Source organism: Buteo buteo, chromosome 3, assembly GCF_964188355.1.
Source record: "Buteo buteo chromosome 3, bButBut1.hap1.1, whole genome shotgun sequence".
Classification (NCBI taxonomy): domain Eukaryota; kingdom Metazoa; phylum Chordata; class Aves; order Accipitriformes; family Accipitridae; genus Buteo; species Buteo buteo.
The window spans coordinates 69,918,519-69,942,806 of record NC_134173.1 but is presented as its reverse complement, the minus strand read 5'-3'; the positions used below and the strand labels follow the sequence as shown (position 1 = coordinate 69,942,806).

Here is a 24,288-nt window from a genome sequence, read left to right as displayed (position 1 = left end):
GATAGGAGGCAAAATCCCCTCGGCTGCCCTTCATTTGTCAGGACTGTGTGCGCTCCTCACTTATCTATCTGGAGAATCACTTCAGAGGCTTCTTGTAACTTGACAATGTTACCAAGAAAACCCCAGAAATTGCAAGCACTGAAACATGCTGCTGTCTCTCAGAAACTTCTGCTCCTGAATAGAAATTGCCTAATTCACAGTGTCTTGTCCCTGGTTCCCATTTCTGCACCACGTGCAGCACAGAGAGAGAGATGGGGGTAAAATAAAAAAAAAAAGAACGAATCTGTTTTCACATAGAAATTCATTCTAAAATACAACCACATTGAGCCGTGTCAGCTAAAATGGCATTAAATGTGATGTTGAGCCTGCTCTGTCCCTTCAGCTCGGCATGGTTAAGCCTGAGGTCCAAACTAAGCATTTCCCATGTGTCCACAGCCTGCACGGCACCATGACCTCCAGCTGCCCCGTAAGTTGTATATTACGTTATGCTGACTGACTTTACCCAATGCTGTAGTGATGAAAAGCTTAAGAAAGGCAAAGATGGGAGATAAAAGTTAAAAACAGCAAAACAAAGCCTGCTGCAACAGATATGGAGCAATTTGGGGGAAGATGTAGCACTGGGGCTGTGCCTAGTGCCAAATGTCTGGACATAGCATTCCTGTTTCTAGTCTGCATCGAGCAATGACATATCCCTCTCCTATGTAAAGGTAAACTATCATGAAAAATAATTTGGGTTTTAATCTCAAGGGATTTCAATCCCAGAGGTCATGGATTTGGGCATTTTAGACGAAGGCTGTTTAACATAATTGTCTTCCCATTTCTTGTTAGCCATTTTAAAAGCATAGCACAATTATTTTCATGCTGTAATTGAACCGTGCCTCACAATATGAGATACTTCACATCACCTATCTATCTATATATTTGGTAGCCAATTATTTTCTTACTGTACATTAGCTGCTGGATAATTTATTTTGAATATAAGTGAATTTCCCCCAAGCCTTGTTCTCAACCAAATTCAACTAACCGCTGCAATTAAATCTGTGCAGCAGAAGAAACACAGGGCCTTAACTAAAGCCTGCTGGAGCCAGTCCCTTCACCCACCACCATTTGGTACCCGGCTCAGATGCAGCACCTCCAGCATCAGTGCCAGGCTGCAGCGGGGCACAGGCAGCAGCTGGGCAGAATGGGGCCAGCACTTTCCTCGTGTGGCTGCCGTGTGGCTACTGCCCAGTGCAGGGTTTTGGTCCATACTTAGCAACAAAATGCAGAGAGTCATACTTGGAGGTGTAAAATCTGCGCAAAGACTTCCAGCTGGGATGTGGGTCCCTGGCTTAGCTAGAAGGGGGATGTCCTCTGGGTAGCCCTGCAACTCCACCGTGGTCTCATGTCTGCGGGGGCTTAGGTCCCACGTGCAAACTCGCAAGGGGGAGAGAAATTCAGCATCCACCAGGAAGCTGCAAGTCAGCTGGAAGTCTGAAAGGCTTCATAATATTCAGAGCCATCTCCTCCAACCTTCTGTAAAATGCTTAATGAGCTACTTGGCAGGGATAGATTTAAACCCTACCAAGCCAGGCAACTTCCAGTGCTTTTACTACTGTACAATATTGCTCTGTAAAGAATTCAGTGCAACAGGGATGATGCAATAAGGATGAGAATAACACGTGCAGGGAATGGGAGAAGAGGAGAGAGGGTACGTTTTCTATTCTTATTTAGCGGAGAGTTTCAACTCTTGATCTTACATTTGAACGCTTTGTAAATCAAACTGAAGCACAGCTTTGATTTGCTAGTGTGACAGGTGGTGATAGTTATAGGTGGAAAAAAGTCTCTCAGAAGGGCCAGTTTTATTTGGAGGGTTATGTGGTACACAGAGCTATGGAAGCAAAAGGAGGTGATGTCATTCACCTTCTTCACTGCTTGACACTTAAAGAGTCCTTCGGTGACAGGCAGCAGCCCCCGCACCGTGTTCTTGTTCAGGCTCAAAACGCTCCTGAATGACCTCTGCATTCACTGCTCTCCAGGAGATTTTATATCCAGCATTTACTAGCCAATTTAACTTTCCATGGGCTGAAAATATATAACTATAGCTCTCTGTATGTGAGTAAAAAATAGAGCTAGCCACAAAAAGAAACAGGAAAATGCCATGCCTTCTGCTCCCAGCTACTTCTGCAAAACCAGAAGTTTTGGTTCTCTCTTGGGCTAGACTTACACATGTGAAACTGATTGACTTGATCAGACCTACTTCTACCTTACACCTCTACAAAAGACAGGAGGGATTCAGTTCTCAGTACTGCTAAGGAGAAAAAAGCCTATTTAGTCTATCAGATGTTAGAAAATACAATGCTTTCAAATAAGCTATCTTGAAAACAGCACTTAAGCAGAGATGGCAAACTGCCTGGGACGGTGACCTGATGTTTTCAATAAGCGATGACGGCACTCAAGGCAAAATGACAGTCTGGTGCTGCAGGGAGCAAAGAGACTGCTGGTCTTTCTGGTGACTAAAAGGACCTGCGAGGGACTCTGTGTGCTGCTGTCAGATGGCTAGACCAGCTCTTTGCAGTATGACGGACTCATACATTTCTATTATAACCACCATCACCTTCTGAACGTTACCAGTACTGTGGAAAAAAAATAAAGCCTATTCCTGTGCTCTGGGCCTGCTCTTCAATGGGATTCACATGTTATTCAGCATCTTTATCCCCAGCCCCCCAGGGATTTGGCCTATCATCTAAGCTTGGCTCTAACTTGAAGCTTTATTTTATATCTGTTTAGAATGAGAAATTCAAGAGCTTTCAAATGATAGTTTCTCAGACTGTATCACTGGCCCAGCCATCTTTAAAATGTCTGGTTTTATGTTCTGTGGGCTGGGCACAAAACTAGCATCGCTCGCTAACCTCATTCTTCAACAGAGCTCCCACAGATATCAACAGGGGAATAGTGAAGACGAGGGTGAAAAAAAAGCCTCATCTGCTGCTGCTCGACTGGTGGTAAGTGTTGACGTGATGTGTTGTACCGTGTTATCATCTCCTGGACAAATTGTCTCATTTCAGGGCCATTGCCATTTCTGTCCTTAATTTCTCCTCCTTTGCTGCCACCTTCTTGTGTTTTATTTCCCTCTTTGCCTCTCTCTTATTTCTAGGTTTTTAATTTTCTACCCTCCTAGTTACCTGAACACGGCTCACTGAAAGCCTCTTAGGGAATCCTCTTGCACCAGTACAAACAACAGAGCGCCTAATCTAACCTTGCAGGGCTTTGTGAAGACCGCACAAAACCCAGTCATTTGTGCCAATTAAAAGTACTTTGAAAAGAGGCTCAGCTACAAAAAAATTCGACTCGACTCCTACTTACAGTGGTGGCAGGAACAAAGACATTCAGATATAGGCAGTCTTCGCTGACAGAGTATGACGGGGCCTCTCCATCTCCTGGCTGCCAACAAGCTGCCCTAGAGACACAGATTGAGAAAATGACAATAAAAAGGCTTGTACTCTTTTTCCACTACTGCTATTTCCTTATATTTTGATGCACTAAGTTTATAAAATCTTTAAATCTGTAGATCTCAATCACATTTAAAACTATGCCCACCTGTACCTTAGTAACAAATACGTGGGTTTGTATACACACATACAAATGCAAAAAACACATTGCATTTTCACATCTAGAATCCTTCCCTCAGAAAACCAGCCTCGTTTTAAAAAGATTAGAACTTGAAAATAAACCTTCATAAAACTCACGCTTTGTGTAAATTGCAGAAAATTGGTACCAGATGTAAGGGGAGCAGGACTGGGGGTCTCAGGCACAGGTCTCCCCCTCCTATTGCCTGCAAACCTATGTAAGCCACTCTTTCGCTGAAATGCCAGTTTTCTATTTTAATTTCTAATAGTCTGTGGGCTACATTTATTTATATTTATTTTAATTTCTAACGGTCTGTGGGAAAATATGTTAAGTTCAAAATTTTAAAGCATTTTTAAAATCTGTTTGCTCTAAGCATCATAGCAGACTATTACCAGTGCCCAGCAATTTTAAAAGTAACATTTCAACAGGAATTCAGCCAGCCAGCCACGTACAGAGAATCATTTTCTGGCCATCATCTGTATGAGATTCATGTGATTGAGATCTCTCCATAAGAAGAATCAAGTGGATGACTTTTGCAGGTCAGATATAAGTTATTTTGAAGCCAGTTCCTTCTACTTCACAGCCATATTTATATCACATAATGAGTTATGGAAAAGCATCACAAGTTATTAGGGAAGAAGCCAAAAGAGGCTATGGAAAAGACAGTAATATCTCAGAGAATTATTTCTAAATTATCATTTTTAATGCCCTTGTAAAATTTTATGCTGAAAGTGCAAGGAATTTAATAGAAAACTACAAGGAAAAGGACCAGCTTTAATGCAATTCTACAAAATCTTTCCATAAGAGAAGTTCCTAGGACAGTGATATCACTCAATAGCTTTCACACTGACATAAAGAAGTACATCATCTCCAAATAAAACTACTAAAACCATTTTAGGCAGAGAAAATACAAATTCCCAGGTAGGAATCCAGCCAGGACAACAGATCTAACGCTATTAATTGTACAGCTTTCCACAGGGCAACAGGAATCATCACCGGTGCTCACTGGCTATTTTTTTTCTTTTTTTTCTTTTTTTTTTCTTTTTATTTTCCTAGCAGCTCAAGATGCCCAGCACCTCCAGCTCCCAGGATCTCCTCATGCTGGGACAGACTCCAGGGAAAGGCTGCCACCTGCTGAGCAAGTCCACAGCTCCTCCAGCAGCTGGAAACTCCAACAGCTGGACAGGTTTTTTGGTCAGTTTGGGCTTTTTTATAAGTCTTTTATCAGGTCCAGGATGATAAATAAACATTTCTTTTCCATCAGTAACGTCACTGTGCTAATGTGAATTTCCTATATGCTAATATTGTACAACACCAGTATAGAGTCCTAAAAAAATATAGATGTCAACACTTTCTATACACACACAGAGGGAGGTCCCTCTGATTCTCCAAGTGCACCTCCATAGCGCTAAGCTCAAATAATTATTTTTTTAACTTTAAATGAATAATAGAAGATAATGGCCAAGTTCTTCATTGGCCTAAGGAAGCACTGAGAATTCAAAAGATAGGAGCAGGTTAACTAAGGTCCCTAAATCTCTTTGAAGGTCTCAGCCAGGCTGCTCATTGCAACACCAGGTCTTCAAAAGAGACCAGAGAGGCAGACGGCTCTTACCAAAGTCCTAGAGACACCGCGCTGTGGCTGCAGACACAAAGAGCGGATGGTGTGTGTGTTAGCCTAAAATCACTGTGCACCTGAGAAAACAAAAAGCCACGTCTCACTGGATCCCTCTGAGGCTGTGTGGCTACTGTGGTTACGCTGTTAACACCTCCACAACTCAGGTGCAACCTGAAGGATGAGACTACCAAAGCCCACGTGCTCTTTCAGCTCTTCAAGACAACGCTGCATCTTTTTTCACTCAGTTCGTCACAGGCTTTGCTAGAAAACTCTGGAGACAAATCCTGAGCAGTGGAGGGACCAAACAGCTTCTACACAGCTGATAGGCCTCTAAATCTGTAGCCTCAGGGTGTGTTTCCACCAAAAGAGGTGGTGGATCGTGTCAGGCCTGCAGGGTGCCATCCTCCCCACTCCCTTGCAAAATCTGCTTTTTCCTGAACCATGTAAGCTCTTGGCCAGATCAACTAGCTCAAGTACTTCGTCTCTAACCACATGAGGACCGCTCCCGGTGCCAGGAATTGAACAGGACTGCATGGCCAGCCACGGCTGGAAGGATAACACAAGTTCTCAAGAGACCTGAGAGTTCTCTCTCAGGTCCATAGTAGCTGCCTTGGAAGCTCTTGGGTTGCTATACCTCTGCTGTCAGCCCTGAGGTCTTCAACTCCCTCTACAGAAAGTTCACCAAGTCCTTCCACCAGACTCTCTCCTTTTGACTGTTCTGCACCTTCAATCTCCTGTTTCTTGTTTCTTTTTTTTTTTTTTTTTTTCCCCTTGCAGCTCCACACGTCTGCCACGAAACAGTCTGCTTTTTACTGATAGGGACACGATCGGGTACCAGCTCTCCTGTATCAACTGCCTGTGTACACGTGCAACACGGCTCGCTCAAACAGGCTTCATGTGCTCTCTAGTTTGCTTTCTATCACGTGGAGCGGGGATGCACTGTGAGAAAGACCCTGTGAAAGACACTCCACTTTCACATCTTGTTCCTTCTTGTTGCTGCATTTCTATCTGCTGTGGGGTTTTTTTTAAAAGAAATCCACTGTCCTAACATGTTCCATAGCGCAGATATACTAAGTAGTGTCACCCAAACCCTCTTTTCTTTAAAAAAATACTCACAATTTGTCATTTTGGTTCCCCAATGCAATAAAACTAAGACTCATATCGCAAGACTAAATGAAATACAAATGTGCACACAAAGACTATGTCCATAGAGTGCCTCCAACCTAAACTCACCCAACAGGGATATCGGTACAACCCTGGAGAGCCAGGGCCAGCCAACAGGAAATATTAGATATGGTGAATTAAGAGAAATTTAGCTCATCTGCTAATACAGTTCCTAGCACTCATTTCCTCTTAAGGCATTACCTAAAATGTTTATAACTTCTGTACTGCTGTGCAAGCCATTTAGCAAGTATTTGTCTTTTAATAGTTTTTGGACAGAAAAGACTATCTGGGTCCTTCAGCCTGATCTCCTAGACGCTACTAGACAGAGAATTTCTATGAGGCCCACAGCTTCAGGTTACATCAGCGTTACAACACCCCTGTTTGATTAAATATTCTGCAAATTTATGGCTCAGCAGGAGGAAAATGTATTTTGTATAAATATTATAAATACTTGTATAAAAACTCAGAATGAAAATGGATTGACAGGAGACATTCGGTGGAAAGTTATATATAGATTCAAGGCAATGTACTGGAATGCCTTTTTTCTTGGGGATGCTTGCATGCATTAACATGTAGACAGAGAAATTATTCTTTTTGTTAAACAAAGTCCCAAACTTGCATTAATCTGTACCCTATAGGTTCTTTTGCAAGACAGAGCATGGATATCGTGGTCATCGCTCCAGCTACTTTCCTACACCTGGATGGACAAGCACTTCTGCAGACGATCAAAAGGGTTTCTTACCGAGCCACAGTAGCATTCCAGGTTTCCACCCAAGCAAACGGCTCTGGAGGACTGAAACGCCTCTCTGCAAGAGGAGGTGCAGCGTACGGGATCCCCAGGAACTGGCTGATATTTTTCCATTCCGAGCCAATGCGGATCACCTGGGATTTGCCCATCAGATCTCCATGGGACGGGATGTACACAGATGGGGTTAAATCCGATTCAGAAACGGGCAGGAATAAATCTATCAGGGGGGAACGGAGGAAAAATAATTTGCTTTTTCAAGTTAGTACCATTTCAGAAAAGAAAATTAATCCCATTTCCCTTAATGTTAAACTGTTAAGTGTCTAAATCACTTCTTTAAATGAAACAGATAAATTTGTATTCTCTCCCTATAAAATACTTCATGCTATGCTATATGTTAGCTACGGGATATGAACATTTAACTTTCCAAACCTTTACTTAAGCATTTCTTCCAGATGAGACATCACATTAGAACATAAATCTGAGCATTTCCACCAAAAGGGAGAGAGATTTTCAGACTTCCCCCCACCCACAGCTCTAACAAGCACAATGTTAATCCTTTAAACTTTTATCGCAAGTCAGAGAGAGGAAAGATAACCACACAGCTCATTGGTTTGGGCTCTCACCAGGAAAGACTTGCACTTCAGTCCCCTTCCCAGTAGCTGTTTCATCATGCGAGGCAGAAGAGCTTCAACAGAAGGCAATGAGCACAACCCAGGTCCAAATTCCCTACAGTCCTGTGTCGGGACTGCTGTTCTTGAAGTGGGAATCACTAGTGCAAGCGCTCACTCGCATGCCTTCTACGTGCCAGAGAAGGGAATGCAAGAGTGGAGGGTACCAGAGGGCCTTCATCATCATCTCTTGCCTTACACACTGTTGTGAATATTGCAATTTTCTTCCACAGAGCTTATGCCACTATCTACATTTTAGATCAAACAAATTGCTATCTGATTTATTTTTTTTGTCTGCAGAAAATGATGACATATTAGGGGGTCATAGTTTGATCAATTTTTTTTTCTTTTTTACATAACAATTATCTGAATCATTAGCTATCTACCCAAATAAGAGTTTTTTCAATAATGCCTTGCATTAAAACAGAGCTGAGTGATACCTCATACTATTTGTCTCTTAAAACAATGTATTTGATAGGCAGGAACCAAATTCTAAGTCATGTGACTAAAACTAAAACTGTACAGAAATATACAAACACACAAGTCCAGCTTTTAGGTCTTAGCCTGTGATTTTGCTTCACTTGACAATGATAAACCCCTTTTTCTCTCATTGAGTTTGAACCTAGAAGGTTCCCATTGATCTGTCAATTCTTCACAGAAATTTCAGTGATAAGAAAAGGAAATATTTCTTCCCTTTCCCCCTTATTGTTACCTGATTTCTAATTACTTCTAATAAAAGAAATAATCAATATTACATGAAAAGAAAGCAGTCTCTTTTAAAATCAAGGGAAAAAACCAACAAAACTTACAGTTACAATAAGTAAATAGCCAAACAATAGAATTTTTACCTGTCTACACAACTTCTATTTCTCTCTTAAATAATTTTCAATTCTTTAAAATATTAGTTCATCTTGGTTTAGGTTTTTTTGTTTGGTTGGTTTTGTTTGTTTGTTTTCTCCAGAGATGATCCTTAAGACTTTTAACTGACAATGGTTTTTCAACACTCCTTGTGTTATTCTCAAAGTTTAAAAGGAAGAGCATGCAGAAACATCTTCTGCAGATGAAAAGGAAGGAGCTGGACTTTCATTAATTTTTTTGTTTGTTTTTACCATTCTGCATTTTCAAAATGTCTTTTCTAGACTAGACTTCCTTTATTATACCCAATTCAACAGTAGATGGTAACACTATGATTTCGTGCATTTTTCCAAAAAGTATTTGGGGCCATTTTCCCATCCCGCTTGGCTGTAGCTCCACTGAAACAGGAATGGACAATTGTCTAGGAGACATCCACATTGCTTTATGTCTAGTGAGGGTTTCCTCACTCTTCCATTCACAAGAATTGTGCACAGGCCACCACAGCTGAGTTCCTTCCTCCACAGCCTTAACCTGCTCTTACCTTGTCTCCTATAGATATATGTAGCTGGCTCTTTCAGTAAGACCCGGCAGCTGTGCCCTTGCAGGCCGTGCGTGCACATCTGTGTATCAGGGTAGAAAAGGCATCTTATTGCCGAAGGCTGGATTTCCAGTGTAACCACTGTACACGACTGGTTCTTTGAACAAGCTGTGAGGTGAAACGCGAAGGAAAAGAGCAGATAAAAATGTATTCTCAAAGTATTTTGTATGACGTTGTTATAAGATAGTTAAAAGAAAGGTTTTACAACAGGTCAACCAACAAGGATATGAAGTAGCTCTAAAGCAGAATAATGGGACATAAACATCCTCAGATTCCCAGAACATTCTCTAAAATAGCTAAAAGACAAAAGGTTATATTGGCTTTAAAATGGAGCAATACAGCAAGAGAACTGGTATAACAGGTTGTAGGAGAAGAAAAACATCTTCTAATAAAGTACCAAGCACGTCAGCTGAATTCAACCAGTGCCCAGGGAGCCCCAGGGAAAGTTTTCAGAATAAGAACAGTGATCCTCTCACTCATCCCAGTTTGTTCTCAGAGGTGGGTATCCAAGCCTTTTCCTTTAGCAAGGCTCCTTCAAACAGTTACAGGAAAAGGAAAAACCAGTAAGTTATGCTGCTCACCCTCATAAGGTGAGGACCATTTACCGCAAAAAGTGGGACCATTCCAAGGACCATCCTCTGCAGTAGGTGGGAACTTTTTCTTATTTCTACAACTCTGCGGCATTCAGGATTTTCCAGTCATGTGAAGTTAAAGGACTCTTTGCTGTCTAGCCAGGCTAGACAGTTCCCTTCGTTGTTACTACCGTCCAACCCCTGCTTCAGCCCAGCTGTCAGTTAACCTGCCCTCATACACCACAGCTACAGGTTACTTTAGATAATGGTAGGTGGCTCTACCATCTATCTCACTCAATGAGCTTTCCTTAACTCTTCTTTAGAAAATAATGACATAATCCCTTTAATTATTCACTACAATATTGTCCAAATTGTACAATGCTTGGAGAAGCAGGAGAAATTACACAATCACTGTATGGCATTTTATGTCTATTGTATCTCTCATTAGATAAACTATTACAGGTCCTTTCTCTCAAATTCAGAAACACTGATGTAGTCCTTAAAAATAAGTAAAATCAGTATGTCTATGCCAGAAGGGTGGGAGGGCGGATAGCTGTTCTTGGTTTTTCAGGCTTCACGAGCCAGTATTTTCTGTAAAGCTATGAATAACCATTTCTTACCGGATAGACAAAAGTCTCTGGCAGTGGAGAAGTCATTGGATATATCTCTACTAATTTGCACAACTTCAAAGTTTGAGATGGATGAATCCATGAGAACAGAGGACACATTTAAGGGTTGCCATATATCCAAATACGCTGTAAGATGAACCATACAAAAATAATATAAATAGAGGAATCAGTAAAAGCTTCAGAAGAAAATAATATAGAAGTAAAAGCATTGGGGAGCTCCCCAATGAAAGACTTTCACCTTCCTTTGCATCAACAGGGAATAAATGAAATATAATATTCAAAGGCCTCTGATTGACTAGAGGGTCCAGTCGCATTTTCAGAGGTCATGTACAACTAGGTTTACAAAGCTATTCAGCTATTCAGGTAAATCTGGAGCAGCTCCATCCAGGTTTGCAAGTAAATCCAACTGATTTAAATAAAAGGTTTCTGAACAGGCCTAATTACATTAAAGGACATAGGTCATAACGCTTACACACAAGTTCCTGAGCAGGTACAGCCACTAACTCCTTGGAAAGCAAGTCGAGATCCTGCATGTGACTGAGCGTTCCCAGAACCTTCAGCAGACATCCATATCTATATCTAAAACAGGAGCTGGTTTCCTAAGGTAGGCTTCACCTCAGTCACCTGCAAGGTAGGTGTCTACATCTGAATTAATTACGCTAGATGACTTCTACTATCAGGAGGAACAGTTTTACTACACAATCTCTCCATCCTGGTTCAGACGTCTGCTTTAGGGTGAGACAAATCACCCCCAGGAATCCACCGACTACATGAGCCAGATGCCCATGTTGTCAGTGCAGGCAACCTCATGTGAGTAGCTGAAATGGAGATGTCTATGTTGCCTGCATACAGCCACATCCAGAGAACAAGTCCCAACCTTACAGACTAAGTGAAAATGAGACAACAGTTTTCACAAATGGTGTATTTTGTCTTCACTTCCCTTACAAGCAATCGACCAAGGTCCCACAGAAGCACATGCAATTTTCACAGGTTTAAAGACTTTTTTTAAAGGTCACAAGGATTGATTATTTTGATCATTTTAATTTGATTTCATAGACAGAATTACAGAAAATACTGTGAACTATGCTAATGTCATGTAACTGCTACATAATTAAGATTTAGTTCTATTTCATATGTATATATACACATATACACAAATATATACATATGTATATCTATGTGTATTACATATATACAAACATATATTCACATATATACATGTACACATGCATGTACATGTGTGAGCATAGATATACCCATACGCACTCACTAGTATTCATCAAGAATTATTCTTCTGTCTCACCGTGGATTAAAAAAAAATGCCAAAATCATTCTTTTCTCATACACAAACAGATGAAAACATCTGCAGGCTTTCAGTTTTGCATACAGAAGTCAAAAAAGAAAGCTTGGGAAAGAATAGGCCTTTAATTATTTTAGTTCCTTTCAATAGTTCAATATGTTTTAAAAGCAAAAGGGCCCTGCTGTGGCCACCAAGTCCTAAACAGGAGGTTGGCATTATCCTCTGCATGTAATTGTGGGGTAAGGACAGAGCTGAGTCAGCTGTTGCCTTGCTATTCCTGGTGAGCAGGTCTTGCCCTGTCGCTTGAGTTCATTTACCACGCAGATGCAAAAGTTGTGACCATTCACTTCCTTAAAGATTTCTTTTAGTCTTCTGTGAAATGGGTGACTTGCAAAGACAGCCAAAGTTTCCTTCCTTCCCTTTCCTCCCAGAAAGACAGCTGTGACCATAACATTCAACATCAACCCTGAAGCTGAGTCTGGGGTTCGTACAATCAGGGCTGTGGTGTGCCCTCCCTGCAACTTGGAAATCCTGGTGTTCACACACTTGTCCACTTCATGAGAACCCAAGACCCAAAAGGGATGACAGACTAGCCTGGTTGCATCATCCCTTGAGCAAATAGGCAGGGAACAGCAATGACTAAATTAGATTTGAAAATTATTTTATTCCAAATAATTCATGACAACACAGGGTAACTGTCACAACCCAGGGCTCCACTTTGATGCTAAAAGTCTTTGTGTTTGCAAGGTAAATCCTTCCCAAGGAAGTCTAAACCTCAAGCATCAGTTATTCTCCCAGAGGACAAGCTGAAAAAAACTGATGTGCTACCACCACTGCCAAGGCTGTTAACCTTAGTGCTAGCACCTTTGCTCTCACCCTTGCTGAAGAAAATGTCTGATGGAGTGATGAACTGACCTACTGTACTCCATATAACTTCCCAAACAGCCCAGCCCTAGTTCACGCCTGTGAACTAGAGGCAAGAAAGCAGCACTGGCTCCCATGGATCCTTTTCAACCACTTGAATATCATTCTATTTCTGTCATATTTGGGAGCAACTCTTCTAAGAGGTAGAGGCAGAAAGTCTCCAGCTAAATAGAAATGAAGGTTAATTTGGTATTGCACTGTTAAATGTTAGAGACCACAAGCTCACTTGATATTGCAGAGTAGCAAAGTCATCATCAGCACTATATTCAGAGGGAGTCTGAACTAGTAAGGGAGTAATGACCCTGCAATCACAGCTTGACTTGTGCAACAGACCCACTGCACTTAATTTTTTCTTCCCCTTAAGCACTGACTATTCAATTATTCTTGAGAAACACAGTGATTTTAGTCATGTGGAAATTACTACATTTCATATTGTCAATCGTTTCTCTATTATAAAACCATCTAATATGACCTGTTGCATGACCTGTGTTAGAAAATTTCAGCCTCTACATCTAGGGTGACACTTTGTGGCATTTATTTAGAAAGACACTTAAAAATAGAAATCAACTGTGTAAGTGATGGAGAATTAACCGTTACATCCCCTCCAGAGATTATCTGCCTGCACTACTAGATCGCCCAGGTCTTACTTTTCCAGATTATATCTTGTCAGTTTATGTTTTCAATTTTTTTTTCCTGAAAATATGAACAAGAAAATATTTTTCTTTTAATCAATATAACTTAAACTTTGTTTTTACATAAGAGCAATGTTGCCATCTTGCACCATGTACAGTACTAGTAACTGATGTCCTACTACTGGAACAAGTAATCTTTCTAGGTTCAGACACAAAGCTTCAAATTACTAGCTGTGGTTCTTTCAAAAAAAAGCCTTGTCTGGATTCCATTGTAAGTCAACAAGTCTGGGTGCATCAGTGGTTTTGGAAGATATTTCACCAGACTGACTCTCTTTCCATAGCTTGCCTGATTCACCGAGTGACCTTGAGCAAGCCTCATAATCCTCATATGCCTCTGCCCACAGGTCAAACATTCAGAAGTGTTCTTGCAAGCTAAATTCTACTCTCTTAGGAAAGAAATTCAAAGCAATTCCACAAAAGCAAAATAAATTCCTGGGATTTACACCTTGGACACTTGAATTTGGCCTCCTGTATCTATTTCCCTGAGGTTTACTAGCTTACTGTTATTAAAATCTTTCGAAGGTGCTCAAATTAAGCCTGTGAGCGCACACTGCCATTGTTAGGCACATGTAATGTGTTCTACATTTGATCACAAGGTAAACTTCCTACTTCTATATTAAAAGATTTTTTTTTTTATCCCTTTAGGTGGGGTAGAGTTAAGTTAATAACATTAATTTTGAATACATATAAGGCACAATGGGCACTTTGCAGTCCACGCTAGGCACAGAAGAGTGACCACTCATGCTGTGAACATCCATAGACTGTACATTCATACCTAAAACACATTATATTTTGCTTATTCTTTGCCCAGAATCTCACAGAAGTGACCCTTGCAACCTCCCACTACCCACATGGGGTTGTTTTTTGGGTTGGTTTGTGGCTTGTGGGTTTTGGGTTTTTTTTCATTCTCAGTCCTGGACAAAGCATTCATAACCTCAGATCAGTTTTATACACTGAGATTTCCAGTATTTTCCCTTTCCAGTCTTCTGTCCAGCTGACCCCAGATGCAAATAAATGCAGAAACACTAATGCTTATTTTAATGACAGAGCAAAGCCCTTTAACCCAGAGCCATCCATGGCACCGCTGTGGACATTGCCAGCCAGCAGTCAGCTGCAAAAGAGATTTTGGCTATTAGTTGTTTCCTTCTTCCCTCCTCCTGGCAGCCTATCCAGCAATGCCTGCAGCCATGCACACCCACTTCATTACATGGGCAAAACAGAACTTTCCATGGCTGATCTAAACTTGCCTCGTTAAGAAACTGCTCTCACAGGGCACGCAGCTACAAACTGGCGCTGCTTTACTGAAAATGCATAGTGCACCTGATGGGCTGGAAGACATTTCTGGTTTATATATAGGTTAAGCTCTGACCTTCCAAACCACATTTTGGCAAGTGCTTTGATTGGATAATTACAGCACTCTGAATCCAGCCAGCCCTGTAAGTTTTATTGCAAAATTATAGATGTCCCATACAGAGAGCCTCTCTCTTCCAGATGTTCTTGTTTGGGTAGGCAAGGTTTAAGACTGGATTTGCAAAAGGACTCACACTGGCCTTGCTCTGTTCCCACTCAAGTCATAAGATCATAAGACTGGAATAGATTTCCTGGGGGCACAGAGTTCAGCCTGCCACTTTCACAGGCAATGACTTTATAAAATCCTTTTCATAAAGTCAACAATAGTTTCATCACTGACTTCAGTGGAAGCAAAGAGGGGTCAGTTCTGAGTTTGCTGGAAAAATTGACATTTGATAGAAGGAAACAGAGATACAGAAGTGCAATAAAATAACAGGTTAAACATAGAAGAAAACTCATGAAGTTGAGGAGGTACATAAATCAGATGAGGCTAACATGAGGTTAGGGAGGTACATAAATCAGATCTTTGGGTTCAGTATACCTGATTTTTGTCTGAAAGACAAATTCTAACTTAACTCTGAAATTTGCGAGCCATTTTTAATAGCCCTGACTGAAGCCAAAAACTTGCTTACAGACTGAACTCAGTGCTTTATATTCCTAGTGTTCAGGGTTTTTTTCCAATGAAGACTGCTAACCTGTCTGTATACCAATAATCTCCAAAACCAGCAAATCATCAACTCGGAGTGGAGCTACAGAAAATATACTCTTTCTAAAATATAGTTGCTTCTCATTTTTGTCCATCCACAGAGATTTGAACAATTCAAACCGAGTCATTTTCTTAAAACTGCTGCATAATAACTATAATCACGCCTCAGACAAACATGTCCCAAACTAAAAAATGTGTTATTTATGGCCTTTAGCAGTGAGCAATCTTGCTATACTCATATTAAATGCAAGCTTTCTGCCTCCTTCAGTAGTGCCAATTATAGTAAATGCTACAGTAATAGGATACTGAAAATGTACTAGATATTTATCCAGGTTTAAAATAAGCTGTTTTCAAAAGGCTAAAATCCTCATGTTTATGAACAGAATAAAAATCAAACTTTAGACCAAAGATAGAGTAATTCTACACCAGAGGTCCGTATGCTGTATGGGGGCATGGTAGATCAGTTCCAGAGGATGGATGAAAAAAGGCTGTCTGTCTTTCACACCAAAGATCTCTCTGACATAGCCTCAGCATTGTGGGAAAAGAGGAAGAAAAGTGATACTATTCATCACCAAAGTCAGCTACATCAGTACCTGTACTACCATCAGCATCTCTGTTGAGAGTGGGAATACCCCACGTGTTGAGATAGCCTGATGGGAAATTTATTCCCAGATCGGAAAATCCCACAGCTGCTGCTCAGTCCTGCATCGAGGGAACGACTATAAGTCATCAGGGGATCGCAGGAGGCAGAAGCAGGAATGGCCTAGCAGATCATTACATCCATGTGCCTCGGTGGTTTCTCAATGGATTACTTGATTTGAGTGGAGTAGGAACGGAGCCCCTATGATTTGTATATGATCCACAGTCCTATGCAGAGATCACTATTTAAGGGCCATTGTCTTTAGCAGTTGCCAAATCTAAGACACATAGCTGTATCCTATGTAAAACTGAGGAACCTGAAGACAGAAATGCGCATTAAAGTTTGGGTAATTACCATATACAATTCATAAATCTCATAACAAATTATAATAGCAGAAGTTATACATCAGTGTCACTCCTCCCTTCCACATGTACAGGAATATTTTGCTTTAAACACAAGTATTCCTTCTAAAAAGCCAGGTAACGTTTCACAGATTGTTTTGCTTCTTTCAGTCTCAATTGTAAAGACATAAAAACTTCCATAGCTCAAACCCATGTGTATAAACTGTATGAATACAGCATTATACAACCGTAAAATAATAATACATGATTTATCATAAAAAAAAAAAATTTCTTATATCTCCCTATCTTACAGCTGGCTGCAGAAAGTTCCATCTCAAACCTAATTATGAGACCTGACTGTTTTCCCTTTTACATAACATTCCTTCATATTCATACAACTCAGTGGAGCTGTTATTTAAATACCAGCGTAGTTAACTCAAGACTGCAGCACGACATATTAGCATTTTTAGCACGGGCAGTCTTAAAATAACAGCTGTCCTTCCACTGTTAAAGGTCACAGATCATACCTGAAACTCGTCACAGATGGTTCCATATTCAGTGTCGTCAAAGCACATTAACTTCTTCAGGGGAAAAAAAAGCTCCAAATGTAACAAGTTGGACTTTCCCAGTCTGTTCAGGCTATGTGCTTTTCAAGCATTATTTCTCAGATAACAGAAACTACGTGGAAATCACAACAGACCAGCAGGAGCATGCTCTGCTCCATGTGATAGATGTACAGAAGACAAATAAAAGTAATCATTTAGTTAAAGACGCAAAACCACACATTCAGTTAAACGCACCACAGATTAGTGATGAAGATGACTTGGTGAGTTTAACCTTGTATCAGAAAGAGTACCGCAAGGGCACAAACAGGCAAAACACATTGAAGCAGCAACAAAGCAACAAGAACTCAGTTAAAAGACAGCGTGCAGCTCACCTCCCTCCTGCCAGACAGCAGTGACCTGCAGGCATTACAGATTGCACTTCATTCCCCTTTTTTTGCAGGCTAATGGGGTATCTAACGAGTGTTAGAAATGCCTAGCAGTGCTGCTTGTACGGGGAGTAACCTGGGGAAAGCCAACAGGAGCCTCAGGCTCAATCAGGTACAAGGCAAAGAACGGGGAGATCCTCAAGCCTTCCCTCTCGCTGTGTCTCTCCTGAGGTTAGCCTCACACGGGGAAGGGATGGTTTTGCATCTCCTTGGTGGCTGCAGGCTGCTCTATGGCAGGGCATGAAAAGAAGTCACTATTGAAAATTATTTTTGCCATTGCAGATTCAGAGGTTTAGAGTTTTTATGAAGATCGCTGCCCGTGCACATCTTCAAAAGCCCAGACTGGGGAACAGAAGGAAAGCAAATACATGGTTTTGCTCAATTTATTTAGGGAGAGTTTCAGTGAAGGAAACTGCAGTAAATTATTTGGGTGAGACAAAAGAATTTGGTCTCAGCTCTTCATCTTTTAAACCTGTAGCAACCGCAACAGAACTCCCCTTTGTGTGCAGTGGAACTAACAGGGCTGGACAGTGCCTTGCAGCTCCTTGGCTCAAGGATTTCTGCCTTCAGGCTGATACTAGGATAAATTAAATCATTCCAGCTGTCCCTTGCTGACTTTGGACCGTTAAAGATTGTATATGCAAGCTTTAAAAAAAAAAACAAAACCACGAACAAACAAACCAAAAAAAACCACAACAAAATGAAAAAACAGTGATATTCTGAGTTGAAATAACACAGAAAGTGAAACAAATCAAGATCTGGTGGCAGGCCAAAGAAAGACAATATAGCTCTGGGAGAGGTGGCTTCATTGTAGAAGAAACAGACAAACAAAATGGTTTGGGGCCATAAAATTTTCTTTTAAAGAGTGTTCTCCAGCTTATTCAGGGAGAAAATGGAGAGTCTTGACAGGTTAGTTTATAGTTTGGTTTAGTTTTTTTTTTTAAATTTAAGAATGGCACTTCAACATCTCCAGGGCAGAAGGATTCTATCGGCTCTTCAGAGATGCTCAAATCTGAAGTGATATCCTTCCATATGGTTAGAGATGGAGGAGCTGGTATTTAACAATCTGGCCTCCTGGCAGATGTCAAGGATTCCTCAAAATGCAGCTTCTTATAACTACAGAAGCCAGCTAATGTAAGATGTTACCTCAGCTTGCAAATCTTGTTCTCCTGACCACCTAAGGAAAGACAGCAAAAGCCAATAGTCCTATTAATTTGAACTAGAAAAGCTGAAGCATGTGTGAACATGAGAGAGAATACCTATTTTTTTAAAAGACTGAATGCTAAAACAGCTTCTCCATACAATTGCTAGAAGAAGGTCCTAGCCAGTTTTCACACAGAACTGAAAGAAAACTTGATGGAAGACAGCTTGATCCAAGGCATAAGTCTGCCCATTTCTCCAGCCTGTTGAGGTCCCTCTGAATGGCACCACACTCATCTGGTCCGTCAACCACTCCTCCCAACCTTTCAACGTCTGCAGACTCACTGCAAGTGCACTCTGTCTCATCGCCCAGGTCATTATTCAAGATATTAAATGGTAGTAGACCCAGTATCAACTCTTGGGGTATACCAGTGACTGGCCTACAGCTGGATCATGACTCTGTGCCCAGCAGTTCAGCCAGCATTTAGTCCTCCTCACTGTTGCTTTATCTAGACCTTACTTTGGTTTCTGAGAGGTTGTTATGTGAGACAGTGTCAACAGCCGTTCTGAAGTCAAGATAAACAACATCCACTGCTCTCCCCTCATCCACTTAAGACAGTCACCTGATTGTAGGAGACTATCTGGTCAGGCATGATTTTGCCCTTCATAAATCCATGCTGACTACTCCAAATCACCTTCTTGTTCTTCATATGTCTGGAAATGGTTTGCAGGATCAGTTGCTCTATTACCTTCCCAGGGATCAAGGTGAGGCTGACCAGACGATGGTTCCCTGGATCTTCCTTCTTGCCCTTCTTGAGGACAGGGGTGACATTTGCTTCCCTCCCAGCCTCAGGAACCTCCCCCATCACCAGGACCTTTCACAGGTAATTGAGAGTGGCCTCCGAATGGCACCAGCCAGTTGACCATGTAGAAACCCTTCTTGTTGAGGCTTTTTCTATAGTTCTATGGTCCTACATGCCTCTACCCTCTCTATCGAGAAGAACGACGAGTAAAATAGGCAAAGCATCTACTTCCCACGAAACTGAAAATAAGTCTGCTAATCTGAGTTTCTTCAGAACGTGTTGGGGCTGGACACACCGCAGACTTTAATGGAGTCAGGGCCCTGACTGCAAATGGCAGGACGCAAAGTGCTGGGCATTCTGTCCTGAGCATTGCAAATTGGCTAACTAGAAAATGAGGCAGTCCAATGTATTAACTGTCTGTTGAAATATAGGCCTTAATTGTGCTTCAGTAAACTCAGACACCAGATTGGACATACCATTAACTTCACTATTTCATAGAGCCTTCTGGCAAAGTGCTGAAATTTAAGTATCTTTCTGATCTTTTTATGAAAAGTTTTATATATTTTATTATATACATATATATACACACATGCTTACATGCACACACACACACACATATGCAGCGCCCTTTAAATAGTGCCATTTTCTCACACTCACCATCTGGTTACCACACAGGAGTCACGGCAATTTTTTTTCCCCATGTACAAGCAATACCACAATGTAGCAAATTCAGTCACTGCTAGCTTTTCTATGACGCCCAACTCTAAACCCATTAATCCTCTATAGCATAAATTAATATAACATATATAATCACAAAGAGTTTGGAAACAACGTTTTTGAAAATTTCCCCAAACCTCTGACAACACGACACAGATAGCAATCTGACCTAAATAACCAGTCTGGTACTTTTACTATCAAAATGAGGCAGAGCATAAGAAGGGCAGATGGTGCCCAGTTGCATTTTGAATGCATTGCTGCACACATTGGTGTCAGAAACCCAAAGAATACAGGATACTAGAGCTAATTTGACTTCCAGGCTAGTTGTGCTGTTTGTAATTCAGCGACTTCTCCCAACTGCTGTCCTCAGGACAACTGCTCTAATCCAGAATCCTGTCTCTTTGTGGGAGGCTCTGCTCACTTGGGTGGTTAACGAGACCTTTGCAAACCAGAGACATCCCTAGTTGTTCTGCATTTGAAAAGATGACCTGGAAATGGGTGTGATAGATCAAGAATGTTGCTAAGGGTAAGATGAGCACCTCACTTGCTGTGGCTGACTTCTGGGAAGTCTTAAGAGCAGAAAGCAAATGACAGATAGGAAGGCCTAATTTCCTTAAGTGCTGCTTAGGTCACTGTTTTCCTAGATTTAACAAAGCAAAAACAAACATAAGAGGAAAATGACAAAACCACTACTAAGCTTCACGCTGGGAGAAAAAAAGCTTTAGTAAAGTGCTTTGCTACATGCCATGGGAAAAACAGTTTGCAAAGAAGTTGAATTGCCCAACCTACGCATTACCCCACTAGATCCTCAAAGCATTTCACACAAAAGTATTTCTGCTTGCCTACAAAGACAGGAGTTTTTCTTCTATTACATTAAAACGATCATTAAAAAAGCACAAATTTTACTAATAAATACAAATAGTCTGAAGAGAATTGTGACTGGTAGTCAGAGATATGATGACAAAACAGTTAATAATAAATTCTAAACTCAATATTGAAAATTCTTTGCAAATATTAACCATCTACTGCAAGCCCAGTTGCATACAGTTTAGGGAACGACAAACACAAACAGATTAAAAAATTTGTTCAGATCAAACAGAAAATCAAGGCCAGAGATGGATGAGATTTCTCAATTTCAGTCTAACCTGAGGGTTAAATTGAGTTATCTAATGACTAGTCAACCTGCTTTCTTTCCGTTACACACAGCATTTAGCAGATATGCTGCGTATTTCTGGAAAGGATGCATCAGGGAAGCCTGTAGCTGTTGACAATTTGCATATATTTTTAGGGGGCAATAGACACAGAGCCCTGTAAAAAAGCAGTTAAGTTTCATTTATTAAAAGGATCCACCCACTTTTAAAATAACACATGTGAGTACCATAAGGTTCATTTACTGCAAGACTGAAATAAATTTTCTTCCCGATACAAAAAAGATGGTGTCATAGTAAGTTACAGCATCTCTTCAAAAGTGGGACCCAACACACACCTCAAATACTACATTTCTTTTGATCCAGTTCTGAATAATCTTTGAGACAATATTCCCATCCTTGCAGAAAACCACAAACAAGGACTAAAGGCAGTACATTTTATCATTCTTCTGTACCACCAATTATGAAGCAGTATAAACCTGCATTCATTTCTGGAGGAATTGCCCCTTTCATCATCTTGGGTTTGGGGGAAATCTAGATTTGCTAAATTTGACTTTGCATCTCTATTGCAATTGTTCATATCTATTTGAAAACCCATTGTCACTCCTTGCATTCAGCATTAGTGACAGAAACTGCTGGTGATTTGTCTAATCTGACATCCTTTGCCATCCTGGCAATCAGCAGATGCTACAAGAAAGGTGCTAGAACCCCCACAACAGTGGACAATAATGCAATACACAGCTTTTGGGGGCTACCATTGCCAGAGTTTTTTATCATTGGTCACTGCACTAAAATGTAAAATTATATCCATTGAAAGCGATCTGACACCTACATTTATAAATGATAAATTTCTTTATCAATCCTGACAAATATTTTGCCTCAGTGACCTCTTGTGGCAGTGAGTTTGAGAGATACTAGGGCAGCACTGTGGATGACAACAATTCTTCCATTTAAATGATACACAATTAATAAAAATAAGTAAACACCTGAATGAGTAAACTCATGGGGAACACAACCACTTCATTCTAGTGTGGGCTTTTAGCAATACATACAAAATAGAGGATGTTTCCCTTTTTTTTCGGCTTAATACATGAATACACTTACCACTTTCTGGCCTGAAAGGTAAACTAACAGGTGGACACAGGTTAGGCATGGTATTCTTCAAGTCAGCTAAAAGCAGAAAATAACAAAACATTTTAAAACAATTACACTTGAAGGTTCAAAATGTAATCAACACCTCAATATTTCCAGCAACACTTTCTGGGATCTGAATGTTGCATCTTCTCATCACAAACACCAGGAGTAAGGATGCGAGCCTGCTTTGCCATCTAACCCTTTTGAGGTTGTACATGAAACCAGACTTCCCTAAATTTCCATATTTATAAACATTCCTACAAACACTTTTCAAAATGCAGTTATTTATGAAAAATGCATTTCAGTAGTTCTATGGTTTTTTCCATGCTCCTCTCTGTATTTGGTTTTCTGCGTCACAACAGACATGAGATTTTCTCTGCTTCCTGATTACCAAACTGGAATTTCTCAAAATAAGAATTAGGAACAAGTCAGTTTCCAGCAGGAAGCTTTCCAAATTAAAATTAAAATAATCACTCGTATTTTCCACACTGAAATTTCTCATTTGCTAATATTTCCCTTAAACATTTTGTAATTTTAAAAAAACAAACAAGAAGTTTCCCCTGTGCATTCATATTTTGTAAAACACTTCAGTTAATCAAATCAGTTATAAATTCTCAGTTATGAATTACTATCCCTACAGAAGCTGAAAACAGATCAGATTTTCTGTTTGCTTCTTCCACTTTGTACTGCCCATGCATGTAACCAGTAGATATTTCTAAAAACTCAGGAGTTTGCCTATTCACACCAACAGGAGTGAAGAACTGGGGCTACCCAGAACTCTCTTTAAAATGCTACTATATGTTCCTCATTGACTGAGCTGCAACCGTGACTATACATACAAAGTCAAATTTCTAACGAGCGGAGCTGTGCGGTCAAACAGCTCACACGTCAACTTAACATATTATGAAACGTGGGGGCACAAGTACCTTCCCACAACGAAGCTGTGGACTAAACCCAATTTGTGCTAATGTACCACTGCCTACGGTAAATTCCTCCTTCGGATTTCACTCCTTTTCCCTTTTAGCCTCAGAGCTTTTTTGTGCCTCTTCCTGGTGCCCAAACCCCCAACACACCAGCCCAACTGATACAAACTTTTGTCTGCAAATATCTCCATTTGCATAAACATCTGTGCCTTACTGTATGTCATGGTGGAAACACATCTGAAGCTTCCTCACTACATAAGGAAATGTCGCTGTCTCTCCTAACGCTCCCCCCTTTGCATATAGCCCAGGCTCCTCTTCATCATCCCTCCGCCCGTAAAGTGAGCAACACCCTTTATTTTCAGTTGATTCTTTGCCAACGAGAGGAAAAACAATTCCAAGAAGAGGAAGCGTATCTAAATGTCCGCTCCTGCCGTTGCCCACTAGATCAGGGCTGCTCTTCCCGTCCTCTCAGCGCCAGACCCCCAGCCCATCCTCATCTTCCCCGGTGCCTCCCCACTCTGTGCTGTCTCTACTCTTGAACAAGTGTCGACCCACTGGAGAAGGAAATACATGGACTAGTGGGCAGAGTGCCAGCGCAGGACTTGAAAAGCTCAGGATTGAGTTCATATGACACTTATAGTGTGGATGAAGGTTTTCTTTAGGTTTACCAACACTGTAAAAAGCAGCGTGTTAGGATACCTGATTTAGCTCTACACAACTTTAACTAGATTATCTTTATATCACATGCCCTGGACAGTATATATCCACACTTCATGCCTCCCCTCTCCACTCAGGTATCAGCCTTTCTCTACTCTGCAAGAACTAAGAGTTTAAAAGCAGGAAAAAGTATTCCTTATTCATTTTTTTCCCCGATTCCATCAACATCACCGTACCTGCACCTGTGGGGCTTTGCTGCTCTCAGGGCAGTTCAACAAGTTTCTGCATTCGTAGACTCAGTAACAAGCTATCCTCCCATAAAGGGGGATACAGCCAGCCAGGCGTTTGTTTTCCTTATTGTTTC

At 40.9% G+C, this 24,288-nt stretch overlaps 1 protein-coding gene across 1 annotated transcript in view; it reads right to left on the bottom strand.

Annotated features, from left to right (window-relative positions):
- Positions 1 to 24,288, bottom strand: part of TG (thyroglobulin) — a 158,398-nt gene that overhangs the window by 73,317 nt on the left and 60,793 nt on the right. Inside the window, exons 35-39 of the mRNA XM_075024393.1 lie at positions 22,315 to 22,380; positions 10,450 to 10,584; positions 9,201 to 9,365; positions 7,131 to 7,353; positions 3,346 to 3,439 (exon numbers count right to left, since the gene is read on the bottom strand). Of these exons, the coding sequence (XP_074880494.1) occupies positions 3,346 to 3,439; positions 7,131 to 7,353; positions 9,201 to 9,365; positions 10,450 to 10,584; positions 22,315 to 22,380 (683 nt within the window). The remainder of the gene's footprint in view (positions 1 to 3,345; positions 3,440 to 7,130; positions 7,354 to 9,200; positions 9,366 to 10,449; positions 10,585 to 22,314; positions 22,381 to 24,288) is intronic.